General features: G+C 41.6%; 1 protein-coding gene across 1 annotated transcript in view; it reads left to right on the top strand.

The window, feature by feature from the left end:
- The window catches only part of OSTF1 (osteoclast stimulating factor 1), a 59597-nt gene that overhangs the window by 8317 nt on the left and 30606 nt on the right, over positions 1 to 20674 (top strand). The window contains exon 3 of the mRNA XM_066362939.1: positions 20033 to 20079. Coding sequence (XP_066219036.1) covers positions 20033 to 20079 — 47 coding nt within the window. The remainder of the gene's footprint in view (positions 1 to 20032; positions 20080 to 20674) is intronic.

Here is a 20674-nt window from a genome sequence, read left to right as displayed (position 1 = left end):
ACCAAAAAATGTGTGAGCTTGCCTTAAACAGAAAAACTGCAAGGCTTGTCATAGATGATATTATCTAAGTGTGATCAGAGAGCTGGAAAGTGCAAGGTAAGGAGCTTGAGGAAGCTGAAACATGTCACAGAAAAGGGGAAATATAAGTAAGAGTTTCGCAGGCAAAAAGGGGGGAAGTCATTTGACTTGGGCAGAAATGAAAGAACTTGATACGCCCTTCCTATCCCCATTCGCCTGACTGCACAGGGGCTGGGTTTCGCTTGGAGAAGTCAGAGAGACTGCTGTGCACACGTGGGACTGTGGACTGGAGAAATTTGTTCCGAATTAAAGAGAAAGCCATTTGTCTGGTGTAGCAGTCGGGAAAACCAGGAATGTGTTCCACACAGGAATCGAAAATTTAACTGTCTGCATATCAGCCCTCTCCATCTCTGCATATCTTTGTGTCTGAGCATTAACAACAGCTGTGGGTGTTCAGTTTGCAGCCATAGATGAAAGACGGTCACATGGAAATCACTCAGACGAGTCAGTGGTGGGACTGCTGTGACCACCTCTTTTTCATTCATTCTTGCCAGTGATTTTCTGTGTGGTGTTTGGGCATGTTTGGAATTTTTTAAGAGCCACAGGCAAATTCTTCCGCTTACTCTTGGGTTAATAGTTGTATTTGTACATTTTGATTAACTTGGGATTTAAAGCTCGTTAGCATCCCTTAGAATTTGATAAGTTACGTTGGTTTTATTATATTTGTGGGGCCAAAGAATACTCTCCTTTTGGTTATTTCCTAGTTTAGTGCTCCTGATTTCCAGGGAGCCTGAAAGCAATTTGAGTTCAAATTAAGGAAGGCTCTAGGGACCAATTCAGTTTATACTGTACAGAGGTTGCCGTAAGCCCTTGAGGAGGATCTGACGGCAGCTCTAGGGAGTCTTTCTGGCAGCTGACACTTCAGGGATTTTGCCTGGTTCTGAGAAACTCGCGGGTTCTATTTCAAGATTCCCTCCCTCATCTGGGAGAAAAGACTTGAATCAGCTTCTTTGCATGAGACAAAGAAATGATTTCCACTGGAGAGTGTTCTGGGGTGGTTGTGTTTTCTGTGAACGTCCCAACCCAATCCATACTTGGGGGAAGGACACTTCTAATTGCAGCCTCTGAGCGAAGCCTCTCTTGCCTGCGGGCACAGTGGCAGGTATCTCAGACTCCCGATTTGGAAGTCTCCAGAGTCTCATATTTCCTTGCTCAAAACCCTGATTCCAAAGAACTTCCTCTAAAATGTTGCCTACCTGGGTTTACAGGGTTTTCTGCTCTGGGGGCCTGTTGTTTTGATGAGTTAGTACAAGGTTGTCAATAGTAGCCCTGGGAGGACCTAGACTGAAGGTGTTCTCACTAGTTTTTCAGGCAAGGAAACTCACTGGCTGTGAAATATTACAGCAGAAATCCTTCCCTTTAAAGTTTGTTTGCTGAATACTGTGCCAAATTTGAGGTCATTTTTTCTGCCTTAATTTTCTGTTGGGGAATAAAGCATTCTCTTTCATTTGTCTGCACTCAGGTTCTAAATCTAAGTTCTCCAAGCCGCTGCCAACAAGAACCTGGGCCTGTGTTAAGTTGAAATGTGAGGTAGGAGTCATCACTTATGGTGACTGTCCACATCTCCTCTTTCAGGAGCCTGCCCCACCCACAGGGCTGCTTCTGATCTTCGCCTGATGCCTTCCCACTCTCGAGGACCAGTGCTGTACCTAAATCTTGGGGTTCTACGCGTCCCTGGGACTTGACACTGGCTTGGTAGGAGCTCTGTTCTCCACAGTGGGCTCCTGCCCATTTCCAGATTCCTGATTGGTGCTGGATCTCTCTCCAACGTCTTGGTATCTGTTGTGGTGCTCTCTTGTTGATTGGCACTGGGTATCTGCTGCTTGGTCTGCCCTGGACTCTTGTCATTGGCTGGCTTTTTTTCTGCTGGGATGCATGCCCTGTATCATTTATACACACCTGTCCTTTTCAGATATACTGTGACCCTAAGATTGTCCTGGGTCTGTGGCTACTTCTGGATAGATTTCCCCTTAGGTGCCTGTATGGCCAGTAGTCACAACCATCGTGGCCGTGCACATACAGGTTCAAGTTGGATTCGGGCAGATGGTAAAGAAACAGCGGAGCCAAAAAATAATGGGCCATTCCTTTATTCAAGTTTCTCACGGGCCGACAAGCAAACACACAGGGCTCCCAAAGCCCTGACACATTCTCCGGTTCCACAACCAGTAGAATCTTCTCTGGTTCCTCCTAGAATCAAAGGCCCCACCAGTCTCAGCGGAGCTCGCAAAAGCCCCTCAGCTCTGGTTCCCCATCTGCACACCTCCTCTCTCTCTGCACAAATTGGCTTCTTGCTCAGCACTTTGTATTCTCTCTGCTCTCTCACTCTACAAACATGGCTTCTCTCTCTTTCTCCTTCTCCTTCTCTTTCCAGTACTTTCTGGCAGGAAAACCTCTTGTTCAGCAAACATTAGCAAGACAATAGCCCTTCCCAAGCAGGAAGGTAATTTGCAATTTCACAGATCATATATACCTGGCTGCTCAGAGCCATTTTTTCCCCAGAGCCATTTTTAACAATAAGAATAAGCAAACTCAAAAAACATAAATTTTACACACTCATTTGCCCAACAGTGCCCTTGCTTCTTCAGACCTAGCTTTAGGCAGACCTGCATACCATAGCCAGTTGGTTAGACTATTTATGGCACCTCAAGGGACCAGGGCCATATACCCAGAGAGCCTTACAGTAGCATGATCTCAGTCACCATCCTGGTTTTCCTTGCTGACATCATCTGGAATGTGGTTTCCTCTTACCTCAATTCTATAGGGCTCTGAGCATGAACTGACTCACTGCTTCTCATCTGGTGAACGAATCCACCTTCCATGTTAAGCCAATCACTGATTTCTCATAAGCTCCTTCCCAAAGATGCTTACATTAAAAAATAAAATAATGCTAAAAACAAGATTCCTGAAAGAATTCGCTTTTCAATTGAACTAAAGTAGTCCCCTTATTCACGGTTTTGCTTTCTGTAGTTTCAGTTACCCGTAGTCAACTGTGGTCGGAAAACGTTAAATGGAAAGTTCTAGAAACTCATAAGTTATTAATTGTGCATTGTTTTGAGTAACATGATGAAATGTCATGCCACCCCACCCATTGTGAATCATTCCTTTTCCCACTGTCTCCACAATGTATATACTACCCAGCTGTTAGCCCTCTCAGTTATCAGATCTATTGCCTCTGTATCACAGGGCTTGTGTTCAAGGAACCCTTATTTTACTTAATAATGGCCTGAAAGCACAAGATTCTGGCAATTTGGATATGCCAAAGACAAAAGCTTTCTTTAAGTGAAAAGGTGTGTATTTTGTAGGAAAAAAAAATAGTATATACAGGGTTTGCTACTATCTGCAGTTTCAGGTATCCACCGGGGTCTTGGAATGTATCCCCCATGGGTAAGGGGAACTACTGTATTTTTAAATAGGATTTTAGGCATAAAGACAAGCTAATAAAGTGCATATTCTAGGGACTAAATTTTGATTTGGAGGAGGAAGCAGAATATAAACATAGGAAATAAACATTAGCTTTGGGGTGAAATTGTGGCCTCAAATTTTTAATTAACTTGCTAGGTCACCTTGATCAGTCAGGCCACTGTGGACCTGTTTCTTCACTTGATTCTAAATCTGAGACTAAACTATCATGGCCTTAGACTGGTTTTTCAGATAACTCCTCACATTTTTACATGATTTCATCCTGTGTTTCTTAAAGAACCCTCTAACATCTTTGATGATACCATCTTTCTGCTACCTCCAATGCTCATTGTCATGGGAATGCTTTTCCTAAGTCCAGAATTTCATGATAACCAGGGAAAGAGGGGAAAGGATGGGAAGAGGACATAATATATTCATAATCAGGCCTGATATCATTTTACATAGGCTCTGGTTAGATAGGGCAGTGGTGGGCTTTCGTTTCATTTTGTTTTTGTTTTTTTTTTGTAGCTGCCTAGAGGAAGAGAACATTGGGGTGGCCTGCAGAAACCTACGCTGTGGACCCTACTTTCACAGCTAGAAAACCCTTGCAAAATGTGGTCATACATGAATGGCCTGAGACGTTGAGGACTTTTATGTTTGGAATTTGTATAAAGCTAGTGATAACTCCATAACATCACTTCCATAGATTTCCACAGATTTGAGATCTAACAATATATCTTTGGCTAGTGTTCAGAAGTTAACTCTGTTCATAATACACCCTTCTCTGACAGTTTTTTCCTGTCTGTTTGGAGGTAACAGTTTTAAACCATGGATTCTAATTCAGACCTTGCTTTATAGAAATTGCCATATTTTATTCTGGGAAGGAAGTTTCTCAGGGCTTCTCTCTGGAAGAGGAATAACAATTCATCCTCTAAGAAAATTGTTCTCAGCTTACCCATCACTCTATCAGTTAATGTAGTTCTTGTACAAGAAACAAAAAGCCTCTTTTAAAATTTTTATTTTTATTTATTGATTTTAGCAAGAGATGAAGGGAGAGAAAGAGAGACAGACAGGAACATTGATCTGTTCCTGTGTGGGCCCCAATTGAGGATTAAACCAGCAACCTCTGCACCTCAGGACGATGCTTTAACTAACCGAGCTATCCAGCCACAGCCTCTAATTTTCTTTTTTTTTAATTTAAGAAAATAACATTTGTACATTTATAGGGATTCTGATAAAATGACACGTTTAAGAACATAGAATTGTACTGGTGGGTATAAGTTTTATTGCTAAAACTTTAGAACTTAAACCAAAAAACAATTCTGTTTGTAGTCAAACTATTATAATGTTCTCAACTATAACATTTTCCACTAAACACTCAATACATATAAGGTCATAAAGGACTGCAATTTGTGCCTGACCGGGCGGTGGTGCAGTGGATAGAACGTTGGACTGGGATGCGGAGGACCCAGGTTCGAGACCCCGAGGTCGCCAGCTTGAGCTTGGGATCATCTGGTTTGAGCAAAAAGCTCACCAGCTTGGACCCAAGGTCGCTGGCTTGAGGGGTTATTCAGCCTGCTGAAGGCCCGCGGTCAAGGCACATATGAGAAAGCAATCAATGAACAACTAAGGTGTCGCAACAAAAAACTGATGATTGATACTTCTCATCTTTCTCCATTCCTGCCTGTCTGTCTCTATCTATCCCTCTCTCTGACTCTCTGTCTCTGTAAAAAAAAAAAAAGAACTGCAATTTGTTAGGACAGATGACAAAAGAATACAGGTTACTTATGCAACTGGACAGTGGTTATTGAAGGAGGACAAATTCCTAGTAATTAATATGAAAGCCTACAATTTAGACTACCACTGCGTGTTGGCGGAAAGCCACTGCCCTAGAGAGTGGTGAGTTTCCCCTCTTCTGTCCCTGTGGGCAGAGAGGTTATTTTCTCTGTCAACCCATTCACATCATAAACAGCCAGTGGTTCTGCAGGCTCAAGGGTTTGGAAGGGGACCAGAGGTATTCTTAGAAGTTTAAGGGCAAATTGCAGTGTCTCAATCCCCTGCCTTCCACCCACTCATGACCCCATTTCATAAAGATAAATGATCTGCTGGGTGTCTGCTAATGAAAAAGAATTAAAATTCATGAGCAACTTGCAGCCTGAGGAATGGATATAAAAGGTGCCTTGGGCTTGGAGTTGCAGAAGCTTGTCACTGAGACCTTCAGCGAAGCCCAGGCTCTGAGTGGATGAGGACATTTTCAAAAGAATGGTTCTGTAATTACCCTATTTTAATTACAGCCCCAGAAAAACCACAGCTTTTCATTTGTCTGACCTTTGTCATTCTCTAGGGAAACTCTAGGGACTTCTATATCATTCTTTAGGGACTTTATTCTCTTGGGCCTCACTTCCCTCTCCCAAAATCTGATAAAAAAATGTTCAAGTATTGGGAAAATACCTGAACATTTCTTTGACGTTTTCTGGGAGCCACTGGGACTCTGTAGGGGGAGGAACAAACTTTCCTCTACCCTCAAGTTTCTTCTGGCTGGTCTAATAATCAAATAGACATTAGCTAGAGAAAATAACCAAATTTACTACATACAGCTGTATGGGGACCCTGCATACATGAGCAAGTATGCAGGAGAGGTTTATATAGAAGGGATTGAAGTATAAGACATTCTGATTTAAGGACCAAGTAAAGTAATGCCCCACAGGGGCTTCGAAGGGTCATTGCAGGATAAGAGCAGCTGGTGTTTAGAACATATAAGTTTGCCCTGTCATTTCAGGTGGGTTGAACAAGTCATTGCTGATAAACTCTTATGGGCAAGGCCTCTAATTCAAATTCTTCTAGGCAGTTAAGGGTGGGGGTCAGAAGTTTCTCCTGAGCCTGTGGTTTAAAGTTGCCTTTAGCTAAAAGCTATCTTCTTACCACAGAGGCACATCTTTGTGGGTGACTTGTTCTGGTCCCTCCCAACTCCTTGGGTCTTCTCAGACCCTCTAGACTCCTGTCAGGCTCCCCTTTCCATAACCAATTTCGACTCTCAGAACCAGGCAAGCTGGGAGAAAGAACTCATCTCTTGGGGCACCCCCTGTCTGCCCTGCCCCCAGCCGAGCCTTCAGCGAGATGCCATATCTGGCTCTGTAATGGCCGGAAGTGTCATGTCCAACACTTCCAGAACCAGCAGGCCAGGCTCACCACTTTCATGGTAGGACCACGGCTCTTGGTGCACTTCGTAAACCTGCTGAAGGAGCACTGCTGTGGGACTGGAGAGTGGGTGCAGTTAGGGGAACAATTTCTAGTTTAAAGACTGTTGAATAGGTAGGTGATCTAGGAAGCAATGAAGTCTTAGACATGTTGTTGGTGCCTTGTCGATGGCCTTTCTGAATCCGCTTTCCTGTTTTTGGTTCTGTTCTCATTTTGGATATGGACGTTCATGGAGTCTCTTGAATGTGCCACAGAAGCAGATTGGACTCCTTTTGTTTTCTGAACTGAAAGGGGCTCAGTTTCGGCTACTGCTTATTCTTTGCTCTCTAGTTACTTTTTCCTGTTGTGTTTGATAATATTTCTCACACATCTAGAGTTTGTATTGTTGTACAAGAGTTCTAGTGTTAAGTAGAAATAGTATAATGTCGTCCCCTACAGGTTTGGCCCCTCTGTATCCATCAGGTAAGTTTCGAGTGAGCACCTCCGTGTAGCTTAAGCTCAGTTCATTGTCTCTAGAGATTCTCTTTTCTTTATTTTGGACATAGTGTATATCTTTGTCCTTATATCAGGTTTTAAAGGGGTTCTGCTTAAAATAAAAGAGACATATTTTTAATCCTCATGTTGTGTTGCTAGCATGTGTTTTTATAGAGGGCTAAGACCAAAGCCATTTTATTGTTGTTAAAAAAAATTTTTTTTTGTATTTTTCTGAAGTGAGAAGTGGGGAGGCAGAGAGACAGACTCCTGCATGTGCCTGACCAGGATCCACCCGGTACGCCCACCAGGGGGCGATGCTCTGCCCATCTGGGGTGTTGCTCCATTGCAGCCAGAGTCATTCTAGTGCCTGAGGCAAGGCCATGGAGCCATCCTCAGTGCCTGGGCCAACTTTGCTCCAATGAAGCCTTGGTTGCAGGAGGGGAAGAGAGAGACAGAGAGGAAGGAGAGAGGGAGGGGTAGAGAAGCAGATGAGCGCTTCTCCTGTGCGCCCTGGCCAGGAATTGAACCTGGGATTTCCACACACCGGGCTGATGATCTACCACTGAGCCAATCGGCGAGGACCTTGTTGCAAATTTTTATTTTATAAATATTTATACATTTGCAATTTTTCTAGAAATTGGACATTCATGAAATCTGAAGTTTAAGCTTGTCCATTTATTATTTGCTCAAATTAAAAAAAAATTCTCTTGGGATAAAAATAATTTCCAAGACCATTTTTAATATATTTTGAAAGCATTTTTTAAATTATTACCAAGAGTACCAGATATCTAAATCTGAAAATTTTTTATTTGGTTTTTCAGCACTGGTTAGACACATTCATGTATTAAATGCTCTGGCCTGGTGCTTATTTAAATTGTGAGTGGCGATCCAGTAGTAGGTCATGAAGTCATGAAGTCTGAATAGTTAGTCATGACTAGTATTTAGTACAGGAGTCAGGAACCTCTGGCTCACGAGCCAGATGTGGCTCTTTTGATGGCTGCATCTGTCTTGCAGACAAATCTTTAATAAAAAAAAATAATAACATTAAAAATATAAAACATTCTCATGTATTACAGTCCATTCATTTCCTACCACTCATGTTCATGGTTGCAGGTGGCTGGAGCCAATCACAGCTGTCCTCCGGGACAACACCAAATTTTTATGGATAATGCGTAACGTACATGGGTCGTTGTATGGCTCTCACAGAATTACATTTTAAAATATGTGGCATTTATGGCTCTCTCAGCCAAAAAGTTTCCCGACCCCTGATTTAGTAGAAACAAACAGAGAGAGAGACACAGAGGGACAGATAGGGACAGACAGACAGGAAGGGAGAGAGATGAGAAGCATCAATTCTTCATTGCGGCTCATTAGTTGTTCATTGATTGCTTTCTCATATGTGCCTTGATGGAGGGCGGGGCTACAGCAGAGTGAGTGACTCCTTGCTCAAGCCTGTGATCTTGGGCTTAAGACAGCGACCATGGAATCATGTCTATGATCCTATGATCAAGCCAGTGACCCCGCACTCAAGGCAGATGAGCTCGCACTCATCGACCTGGGGGTTTCAAAACTGAGTCCTCTGCATCCCAGTCCAACACTTCATCCACTGCGTCACGTCCTGGTCAGGCTAGCCTCACTTTTGTGAGCATAGTTGGCATCGCGGTTGCTTATCTCTACACAGATTTTTTTTTTTTGGTGGTGAGATCTGGGAGACAAAGATGACAAAAAAGACTCATATTAAAATACTCTGCTGGCCCTAGCCAGCTGGTTTAGTGGATAGTGTTGGTCTGTCATATGGACATGCCAGGTTCTGTTTCTGGTCAGGGCACACAAGAGAAGTGACCATCTGCTTCTCATCCCCTCCTTCTCCTCCTTCTCCCCCTCTTTCCTTCTCTCAGCCAGTGACTCGATTGGTTTGAGCATTGGCCCTAGGCACTGAGGATAGCTCGGTTGGTCTGAGCATTGGCCCCACGTGGAGGTTGCTGTGTGGATCTTGGTCAGGGTGCATGAGAGAGTCTGTCTCCTTATCTCCCCTCTTTTCACTTAAAAAAGCTGATAAATAAGAGTACAAATGACTTAAGATGTCCTCCTGTAGGGCATTAAAATAGAATATGTCTGCCTGATTATATTTGGAATTTGTATTCTTTGTAGACAACTTAGAAAATAAAGAGGAATATAAACATGACTCATAATTCTACTGCCCAGAGGTAACTATTAACAGTTTGATGTTTTTTATTTCTTCCAGTGTATCTCCTATGCATATTTTTGTTTTGCATAGCCGAATGTATACATGTAATATTACCACCAACCATTTTTTATGTAACAGTAAAACATAAACATGTCTCCAAAAAGCTAATTTTTACTATTATTGTGGCAGCCTATATTCCACCGTATGTATACATTTACATGTTCTTGCATTTCTGTTTTTTTAAAAAACAATTTTGCATTTATAGCTCCTCTAGATTTAGTGTTTTATTTATATCCTAACGCACAATGTGGTGGTATGTGGAAATGGGGCCTTTGGAAAAGGTTAGGTGAGGTTGTGAGGATGGGGCCTGTGCGATGGGATTAGTGCCTTTATAAGAAGAGAGGTCTGTGTGTGTGTGCAGAAAAGGCCACGTGAGCACACAGTGAAATGGCAGTGATCTTCAGGCCCGGAGGAGACTTATCTCCAGAAACTGAGTTGGCTGGTGCCTTGATCTTGGACTTCCCAGCCTCTAGAACTGTGAGAAATAAAGGCTGTTTAAGCCACCCTGTCCATGGTATTTTGTTAAGGCATCCTGAACTGACTAAAGACTATAGCTGTAGGTTTCAAAACCGACAACTTAAAACTCACATTTAATTCTTTAATAGCCATGGTGAGGGGTATAATACTAGATATTATGCTTTATTTGCATAAAAAAGCATTAAGATTTCTCTGCTGGCATATTATGGATGATAAACCTCCTAATATACAAGAATAAGATTTTGATAAGGTTGTTTCGCCAGAATGGATAAAGACAGAAGGAATAAACCCCAAAATAGGGTGAAAATTTGTAGTATTTAATAGTAGCTAATACTTACAGGCACATACAACACCACAGGAACTGCATTCAATACTTTATGTATATTAATTGGTTTAATTTATTTAGTGCTAGTGTGCTTGCACTAAAAGCTCAGCTCTTTCTAAACTGCATCCAGGGTGTTCAGAGCATCATGGGCCCTGGAACCCGGGCCTGGGTTTACACCCAGCTCTGCGCCTTCCTAGCTGTGCAGACCTGGGCTATGGACTTACCCTCTCCAATCTCAGTTTCCTGAGCTATAAAATAGGGCAGATAAAGTACTTATGTCCCAGAATTGGTTTGAAGATTAAATGAGTGGCTGCAGATCAGCTCTTTACAGGGTGTCTGGCATTTGGGCATAGATGGGTAATTTTGTTTTGGCTTAGAGATTTTAGTGTTAGAGAATATTCTATTTCAGTCTTGGATGTATAGACTTATTTTCCCAGCCAATTATTTCTCATAGGATGAGGCTGGGACCGAGCCTGCTTGTGGGATCAGTGGGAGGTAGGTTTAGACCCATAGCTCCTCACATTATACCATAGTGATCCTGTGGTCTGACTTGTTATGCACAGAAGAAGGAACCAGATGATAGGACTTGGCAGACCTTTTCCATAAAGGACCAGATAGTAAATATCTTAGGCACAGACGGGCTCTGTTGCTGCTGCTCACCTCTGCCATTGTGATAGGAAAGCAGTCATAGACAGTCCACAGAGGCTGGCCGTGTGCCAATGAAACTTTATGGATGCTGCAATTTAAATTTCGGATAAGTTTTCATGTATCTTGAAATATTATTTTCATGTTCCCACCCTCCCATCCTGACCATTTACAAATGCAAAACCATTCTTAGCTCCTCACTGTTTGTACAAAAACAGCGATTGCCATCATGGGCCGGCTCTTAGACTTGTCTGGCCTTTTGCAGAAAGTAACATGGTCAGTGCAGCCTTTTTTTAAAGTTAAATCCCAAGGACCGAAATAAATAATTTTCTTTCATTCATCTCTACCGTCTCCTCAAACTGACTTTGGAAGCAGTTTATCTTGGGATGAAGGGTCCTCGGGGGCCCTTGCCCCCACTCTAATTTTTAGCCAGTCAAGACACAGTTGGCAATGAACATGTCATCTGAAAATTTGAACCCTGCTCTTTGGGACTTTCACATAATATTGTAGAGAAGAAACAAAAATAACCAGCAGTTATGACCCATTGAGATGTAAAAGTAACCAAGTTTGCTGAAAGGCACTGAAAAGTGTAAGCAAAGGAAAAACTGGATAAGAAAGGCACACTGTTAATAAACAGAACCCTCTTGTCTGAAAACACACTGGCTACTGTTTTTAATGAGTCTGCCATTCCTCCAGCTGAAATCAAGACACATTTCAAATTCTTTAGGTTTTTTTTTTTTTTTTGGTTAAAGTGCTAGGGAAGAGGTGGTGTTGGAATAAGGAGAGATGAAAATATTATGTTCTTAGCCTTTTTTATTATATCTTTCAAAGGTATATATGCAATTCTTTGAATTTCATTTTATTAATCCAAGAGTATAAGTACAGAGGGAAGAAACTTATTCTTTACATTGGAAACTCTTGGACATTGCTACGCTCACATGATGATTTTTCGTTGCAAGGATCCTAGCCTCTATGTTTTATTTTCAAGGGCAGTGGGCTTTTGTGAAATGACACAAATAGAGATCATGACCAAGAAGCCTGTCCTGAGCTACCCGCTTTATTTGTGGGTGTTTGCCATGCACAGAGCCCAAGGGAGCCTTGTGTTGGCTCAGCAGAGCACAGCTGTTTCCTCTCACCCCAGCCGTCAAACGGTGGCCTTGACTCTTGGATACTATCACGTAGACTCCTGTATTGGTTTTGAGCAGAAAACATCCTGTTTCATCCTGCATGTTTTATGGAATAATTTAAATATGCTTAGTAGAAATAACATTAATACTTTTACTTATCCTGAGAAGAGAAAGGGTGGTGACACATTTGTTTTTTCATCCAGGATGTGAATTAAGAAGTTAGCACTCCCTGCGTTCTCTTAGGCAAATGTGAGAACTATATCTACATGGTAAATTCTGATTTTTCCATGATTCTCCCTTGTTCGTATATTTTTCTTTCTCTTCCTTTTCAAAAGCCCTAATGTTGGTTATAAACTATCTGTTTTAGGGGGAGATAGGAGAATAAATAGTATTTATATCCTTGGTGAATTTTAAAATTCATAAATTAGAGGAAATATTACTTATTCTTTGGAGTATTTTGTAGCAAATTCCTAATTTGATTAGATAGTCTAGAGCAGTGGCTTTCAAATTATTTTTTTTTGATGTTGTCTTAGGTAAAACAATTTACTTAATGACCCAGTCCAAACACACACATGTGCACACATGATTATAGGAGTACACAGAAGTTTACCTTAGCCTCAGATTTCTTTCTAACTCTGCCATTCAGCTCTGGCTGACTGGCCAAATGGTGGAGTGCCTACTTTAGTGTCCTTTTAGGCACACCTAGATTGATACTAGAACAAAGATTGTAGATTGACTGGTAACCTTCTTGTCTAACCAGTGTAGTGCACCAGTCCTGCAAACAAGGTGTGCCATTTGGACTTGTTGTTATCTTAATATTCACTGTGAAAAACAAGTCAATACTTTAAATGTACTTTATTCTGAATGCCCCCTTTTGTGCTTTATATATGAAAATTTCCTCAGTCAGTGGAAAGTTTAAATGTATATTTGTTATTGGAGAATAAAAATACTGCTCTAAGTAATGATGATTGTTAAAGGCTGTGAATTTTATTATGTCCAAAAATTATTATGTATATAAATAGTAGAGAATTGATATTGCAAGAGTGTGATTGGTTATAATTTTGGGGAAACCAGTGTGTCCTTTGTGGGATTGCCTCTGGTGAAATTGCATCGTTACCATTAAGCAAATCTTCCAGCCCAGGAGATAGAGAGGAAGTGAGTCTCTTCCTCAGTCATTTTCTCTTAGGAAGGAAGAAAGCTTACTAACTCGGTGGCAACATCACCACGGGTACAGCTCAGCTGGCAGAGCTAGCACTGAACTGTTGCTTTTCAACAGACCTCATTTTATTTATTTTTATTTTTTATTTTTTATTTTTTTTTACAGAGGCAGAGATAGACAGGGACAGACAGACAGGAACGGAGAGAGATGAGAAGCATCAATCATCAGTTTCTCGTTGCGTGCGTTGCGACTTCTTAGTTGTTCATTGATTGCTTTCTCACATGTGCCTTGACCGCGGGCCTTCAGCAGACCGAGTAACTCCCTGCTGGAGCCAGCGACCTTGGGTCTAAGCTGGTGAGCTCTTTGCTCAAGCCAGATGAGCCCGCGCTCAAGCTGGTGACCTCGGGGTCTCGAACCTGGGTCCTTCTGCATCCCAGTCTGACGCTCTATCCACTGCGCCACTACCTGGTCAGGCCAGACCTCATTTTAGACAGAACATTTATTTAGATTTACACAAGGCTCATCAGGCTGCAGATGATGGTGCCAAGGAATTGGGGTTCCTGCCCTTTTATATTAAACTTTTAAAATGGGTCTACCAGAATTTTTAATTACTAAGGTTATAATCATAAATAGTATTTTGAATAACATTTCAGATTTATTCTTGTCTCTCAGTAGTTCATCCTGTGAAGGCAACATTGGAGTTAGGCAAATATTGATTTTAATATTTGGCCATTTGGCATGATGCCAAACAAAATGTGTGTTCAGGAAATCTGTAAAATAGACATCCACCTATCCCGTCCCAATAAAACAAAAATTTCACAAACTGTTATTACTTCTGTTGTTCTCTGGTCTATTTAGTTCTCTTTGATATTTTTTAAAGCTACTAAATTAGCATCATGATATACCTGTAGATACTATATTCAGGCGTCCCCAAACTACGGCCCTCGGGCCGCATAAGGCCCCCTGAGGCCATTTATCCGCCCCCCCCCCCCCCCCCCCCCCCCGCCGCACTCCCGGAAGGGGCTCCTCTTTCATTGGTGGTCAGTGAGAGGAGCACTGTATGTGGCGGCCCTCCAACGGTCTGAGGGACAGTGAACTGGCCCCCTGTGTAAAAAGTTTGGGGACCTCTGTGTATAGAGGTTATGATATATAGTTTAGAAATGTGGAGACTCACTGTATTCTGAGAGTAGTGACACTGTCCCAGAGGGGTCATCCTTCTCTGCAATATTTTAGTCCTACAAAGATGCAGTGAAGGTTTTTGACTTATGCTTTTTTCCCAAAAATGAAACTTTAGGTCTCAAAGACATGTTAAGACTTATAAAAAAATGAATTAAAGCTACTGCAAAATAATCTTCTGTAGTGGCTACACCAGTTTACATACCTTCCAGCAGTGTCTGAGAATTCCAGTTGTTCTGTATTCTTCACACTTAACATTACCAGTATTTTTAGTTTTAACCATTATAAGCAGGTGTGTAGTAGTTATAGCCATTTGAAATGAAATCCTAGATGGCTCATGCTTCCCAAATTCTTAGCAGCACATGAATGAAATAGCTCAGCTGTTCTAGATAACTAAAGTCTGATGTTTGAAAAGTCATTCCTCTTGCTGTTTATTACATGTTTGTCTGTTATAGTGAGCAGTCCCTTTTTAATTCTGTCTCAGTGGCTTACTCTAGGAACTTCTTCTCCTCTACTCCTTCATCTACAGAGAATAAAACAGATTAACAATTTTTCATTTGAGTTTATAAACCCCAAGTCCTAAGTGCTATTTCAGAGCCTTAGAGATGCAGCAGTATATAACGTTTTCTCAGAAACAGAAAATTCTCTTATGTTTCCCTGTACAAGGCCCTGTCCAGATCCCCTTCCCTCTACCTACCTCAGCCACAATGGATAAGGATTAGTTTATTGACATGTGGGGTCAGCCTAATTCCAGAGGAAAATCGTATTTGGCTGATGACCGGTAGACTCAGTCCTTCTCTGTAGGGGCAGGAAGGGGTGTGCCAGGCAAGATGAGAAACCAGCAAAGGGAAAACCAGCAGGAGCCAGCTGCTGCGGGTGCTTATTTATCTTGTTAACATTGGGAAGCCAGCCCTACTAAAATCCTCAATACCATTCACATGCTAGTTCATGCGAGAGCCACGTAAAGCATTAGGCATAGGATCTGGCCTCTCTCCAATCTTAATTCTGGTGAATTCCAGGATGATTTCAGGTAATTTACACAGTCTTCCCAGCTCTGCTTTCTCTCTTTGTTATGTGTAACCAGATTTCCATGAAAAAAAAAATGATAAGATGGAAGATGCCCGAAGAAGGCATCTGAGCTAGCCTCCCTGCATACGCAAGAACACAACTACGTTAGATTTGTGAGTCTGCCTTTAAATAATTCTGGCTTTGATCAGTACCTGCTCTTGATAATTAAAATGTTTATTATTTTTTTAAATGCATGCTAGGACAATACTATAGTAACACATAGTACCTTATTTCTTCCCTTCAATACTCTGTTTAAACCTCTATAAAACATCATGCACAGTTGAATTATTTATGATGTAAAAATGATCACTGTATTAAGTATTATTATTGTTCTCTTGAGAGACTATTCAAGGTTGGTAAAACTGTAATCATGAAAGTCATGTCTTTCTCTTTTTTTATGCAATTCTTTCATATCTTCTATTTTCTTTTTTGTTCTTTTATTTCTATGTGACTCAGATCTGAGAATGGAATAACTTAAGGCCCAGAACTTTTATAATATATGTATATAGATTAACAGGGATCCACTGGAGGCTAACATCCCAACATTAACTGCAAAGTAGGATCCTGTATGTGGCAGGGTTTCTACAGCATTTCACAGAATGTTCCCTTGCCTAATGTTCAATGTAAATCAAAATGCAAATAAATCTCCCACTTTCTTTTATTTGTGAACATTTTAAGTAAGACCATCACAAAAGATACAGTTACAAAAATCAGTGGGTTAATCACACTCCAAGTATTTTATTCAGGTTCTTTATGTTGAATTTTATCTAAGCTCATTAAATTGACCTTGGATCTTGTTTTCAAAATTAGCCAGAGCACATCCCATTGTAACCATTCCCTCAAAGGGACAAGAAAATCTGTCATTATTGATTTTGGTCATGAGTAGTCTGCTTCCTGTGTAACTTCTCTTTGGAAAGTTTGAAGTAATCAAGATGCCCAGTCTCCCTTCCCCTTCTCAGAGAGACGTCAGGTCAGCAGAAAATGTTTCTCCTGGTGGCTCCTCCTTCCCCTTGGTGTTGCCTTTCTTAGGCTTTGTGGGTGTGGGTAAAAAGTAAACTCGAAACAAACAAAAAGGTTTTCACCTGACCAGGCGATGGTGCAGTGAATAGAGTGTTGGTCTGGGACGCAGAAACCTCAACCCCAAGGTCACCTGCTTGAGTGCGGGTTCCTTTGCCTTGAGTGCAGGCTCACCAGCTTGAGTGCCGGGTTGCTCACGTGAGCATGGGATCATAGACATGACCCCATGGTCACTGGCTTGAGCCTAAGGTTGCTGACTTGAGCAAGGGGTCTCTGGTTCAGCTGAAGTCCCCTGGTCAAGGCACATATGAGAAATATGAGAAAGCAATCAACGAACAACTAAAGTGCCGCTGTGAAAAATTGATGCTTCTCATCTCTCTCCTTTCCTGTTTATCTGTCTCTCTCTCTCTAAGAAAAAAAAAAAGTTTTCACCTTTTCTTCTGCCTATTGAACTCCCCCTAGTAGAGCAGGAAAGAAGTAGCACTAGAATTCAGGTTGCAAGAATATTTTCTTGCAGACACACTAAGTAACAGGGATCTGAGCTGCTCTTCTGTGTTAGGGAGTTTAGGAGAAAGAATGACTCCCATCTTTTCATCCCCCATGAAAGTATCTTTACTACTTTTATTGATTATAAAAGTAGTACATGCTAAGTGTGCCCAAGTCAGGTAGCTCAGTTGGTTGGAGTGTCATCCTGACATGCCGAGATTGCAGGATGGATCCCCAGTCAGGCACATACAAGAATCAACCAATGACAGCCATGAATGAGTGGAACAACAAATCGATGCTTCTCTCTCTGTCTCTGTCTCTCTCTTGCTCTCTCTAAAAATTAAAAAATAAAAATTTAAAAAATGCTTGCTAAATGTATTGAATATAAACAATACATGTAAAGTAGGAAGTGAGGTTTCCTCATAATTGGTGCTATCAGTCAAGGGGTGTGTGTGTGTTGTCAGCATAAAGGCGATGATACTTGGCCTAATGTTCTGTAACCTGCTTTTTCACCGAATGTTTTGTAGGCTCTTTGCTGTCAGTGTCTGTGGATCTCTCTGCAGCCTTCTTCTTTAATGACTGTGAACAAATCAGGGTTAATTTATATAGTCCCCTCTTAATGGACATTTCATCATTTCTCATTTTCTAATGTTCTAAACCTGCGATGTTCAATATGCTACCGACGGGCCATGTGTGGCAATTTAGTTTAATTAGAATTAAATAATGTTTAAAACTCAGTTCCTCACTCACTCTAGTCACATTGTGTTATTAATCATTTATTGGGGGTGATATTGGTTAATAAAATCATGTAGTTTTCAGGTGTATAATTCTATAATACATCATTTGTACATTGTATTGTGTGTTTACCACTCCAAGTCAAGTCTCCTTCCATCACCATTTTTGTCCCTTTTACATTCTTTTACTTCCCCCAATTCCTCCCTTCTCTCTGCCTGTCACCATACTGTTGTTACTGTTGTTTATGTCCATGAGGTTTTTTTTTCTTTTGCTTAATCCCTTCACCTTTCTTACCCAGCACTACTCCCACAGCCGTAAGTCGGTTTGCTATACCCAGGAGTCTGTCTCCTCTAGTCACATTTCAGGTGCTCAGTAGCTTATGTGACTAGCACAGACATAGAACATTTCCATCATTGCATAGTTTTATGGGACAATGCTGGTTTTTTTTCCTTTTAAGTGAGAGGTGGGGAGATAGTCAGGGAAACTCCGGCCTCCCTCATGTGCCCTGGCCGGGATCCACCTGATAACCCCATCTGCGGCTCATGCTCCCGTACCAAGCTATTTTTAGTGCTTGAGCCTGATGTGCTTGGAGCAGCTGAGCTATCCTCAGCATCTGGAGCTGATGTTTGAACCAATTGAGCCACTGGCTGTGAGAGGGGAAGAAGAAGAGAAGAGGGAAAGGTAGGGGAAGAGAAGCAGATGGTCACTTCTCTTGTGTGCCCTGACTGGGAATTGAACCCAGGACATCTATATACTGGGCTGATGCTCTATCCACTGAGCACCAGCCAGGGCTGGACAGTGCTGTTTTAAACTATGGGTTTTCAGACTTTTTTTTTTTTTTTGTATTTTTCCGAAGCTGGAAACGGGGAGAGACAGTCAGACAGACTCCCACATGCTCCGGACCAGGATCCACCCGGCACGCCCACTAGGGGCGATGCTCTGCCTACCAGGGGGCGATGCTCTGCCCCTCCGGGGCATTGCTCTGTTGCGACCAGAGCCACCCCAGCGCCTGGAGCAGAGGCCAAGGAGCCATCCCCAGCGCCCGGGCCATCCTTGCTCCAATGGAGCCTCGGCTGCGGGAGGGGAAGAGAGAGACAGAGAGGAAGGAGAGGGGGAGGGGTGGAGAAGCAGATGGGTGCCTCTCCTGTGTGCCCTGGCCGGGAATCGAACCCGGGACTTCCGCACGCCAGGTTGACGCTCTACCACTGAGCCAACCGGCCAGGGCCCAGACTTTTTTTAAACACGTTTCCATTCCTTTATTCATTCATTCTTCATTCATCTGACAAATAATTATTGAGCGCTCTTATGTGCTCAGTACTTGGATGTCTAATTTGTGAAACCAAAACACCTGTCCTCCTAATGCTTACATTCAATCAGCAAAAGGTTTTGAGAACTCAGCCCTTATAAATGTATGTGTATTTATAACTTGCATATGTAGTCTATTATGCTGTTATATTATAAAACATGTTAAGTTAGGAATGAAAAGAATAGGTAAAGATGTGCATAGTTTCTGAAGTAGTCTTCCTGTATCCCACCTGAGAGGCTACCATTCTGCATGATGCTCTTGTGATAGATGGCATCTCTAAGTGTGCTTCCAGTGCTGAACCTGAACTATTAACACTTTTTAAATAGGTAGTTCTTCTATTTTGATATTTCTTCTAAATTTATTTCATAAAAAAAACATTTTCCCCTCTCTCTTTATGCTTTTTCATACACTGTGTGGATTTGTTCTTTTACTTACATATTCATTTAGCAAGCATTTATTAAGTTTATAGTACATATGCCAGGTAGGGGCCAGGAAGTTGAAAAAGTTAGGAGTCTTGCCTTCGAATGAGACAGGCCAGCAAATTAGTTAGACATGGTACTATGGAAATGCGGCAAAGGGGCTTAGAAGGAGAGATACTGTTTGGAAGAATGGAGGACAGCTCTCATGAGCATGGCCTCTGCTTTGTACTTTGTTTTGGGAGTTAATGAAACCGCTGATTTCTCCAATAGGTACTGTTGTTTTCAGTAGTATTTTGGGGGGTGGTGGTGGTGGTAAAATTCTAAACCATTAACTGAAGAATACTAAACCATTGTCATTTGTCATGTTGGGTATCTTTTTTATGTTAATGCTCACCTTTCCAGTTTTAAACTTAGATTTTAGGGTTTGAAGGGCTCTCTATATAGGATAGAAGGTAAGTACATATAATTATGTAGCTGCTGTTATTTGAGAGGAGAAAGCAAAATACTCTAGAGTTCATGCTTTTATTTAATAAATGTTTAAAAAATATCTCTGATGTGGAAAGGGCACTTAATTTCAAAGTAAATTTCACATGGGCTTTTAATAGGGAATTCTGAAGACTATAATGGATAATACTAGATAGAACAAATTTAGAAATGAAAGAATTGATCATATGTTGTTTTCCCCTTTCTTTTAGGACAAGTTAAAGTGTTCAGAGCTCTTTATACATTTGAACCCAGAACTGTAAGTATTCAGTTTTTAACTTTAAAATTGGCATAGAACGTAAGGTGGTTTCATTTAGATACTTCCTCTGGCCTAAATGGTCTGCCTGTTCTTGGATAGCCATAAATAATTTACAGGAATGGGTGTTCGGTCACTTCCCGCTGCAGTTCAGAGGGGTGAACGCTAAGCTCCTCTGCTGATCTGCATGTCCTTCTGTCTCAAGGTCATGTTGTCTATCTTGAGCTGCTTCTGCCCCTGCAGTAAAACAAAGTGACCTGCATAGCAAGCATATGACCCCATCTTAGTCATCCTTCCTATGACTCTCACGCTTATTTTCACCTTGACCTTTTGCTTTAAGCTACATTGTAGTGGCACCTTCTGCCATTTGCCCAGAGCATTTTTTTTTATGTCTCTGCTGTATGCAGTTTTCATTGTTATAGTTTCTGGTGTCCATCCATAAATCTATGTATTCACCCATGGTTTAGTGAGCACCTATTATGTGCCATACACTGGTGCAGGCCATGGAGATAGTGTTGTGACACCAGAAAGGACCGTCTCATGGAGCTCACATCCCACTAGGGAGAGACAGATAGTAAGCAGACAAATGAGTGTGACT

Source organism: Saccopteryx leptura, chromosome 2 (assembly GCF_036850995.1).
Source record: "Saccopteryx leptura isolate mSacLep1 chromosome 2, mSacLep1_pri_phased_curated, whole genome shotgun sequence".
NCBI classification, from domain to species: domain Eukaryota; kingdom Metazoa; phylum Chordata; class Mammalia; order Chiroptera; family Emballonuridae; genus Saccopteryx; species Saccopteryx leptura.
The sequence above is the reverse complement of the archived record's forward strand: the minus strand, read 5'-3'. Positions and strand labels throughout refer to the sequence as shown.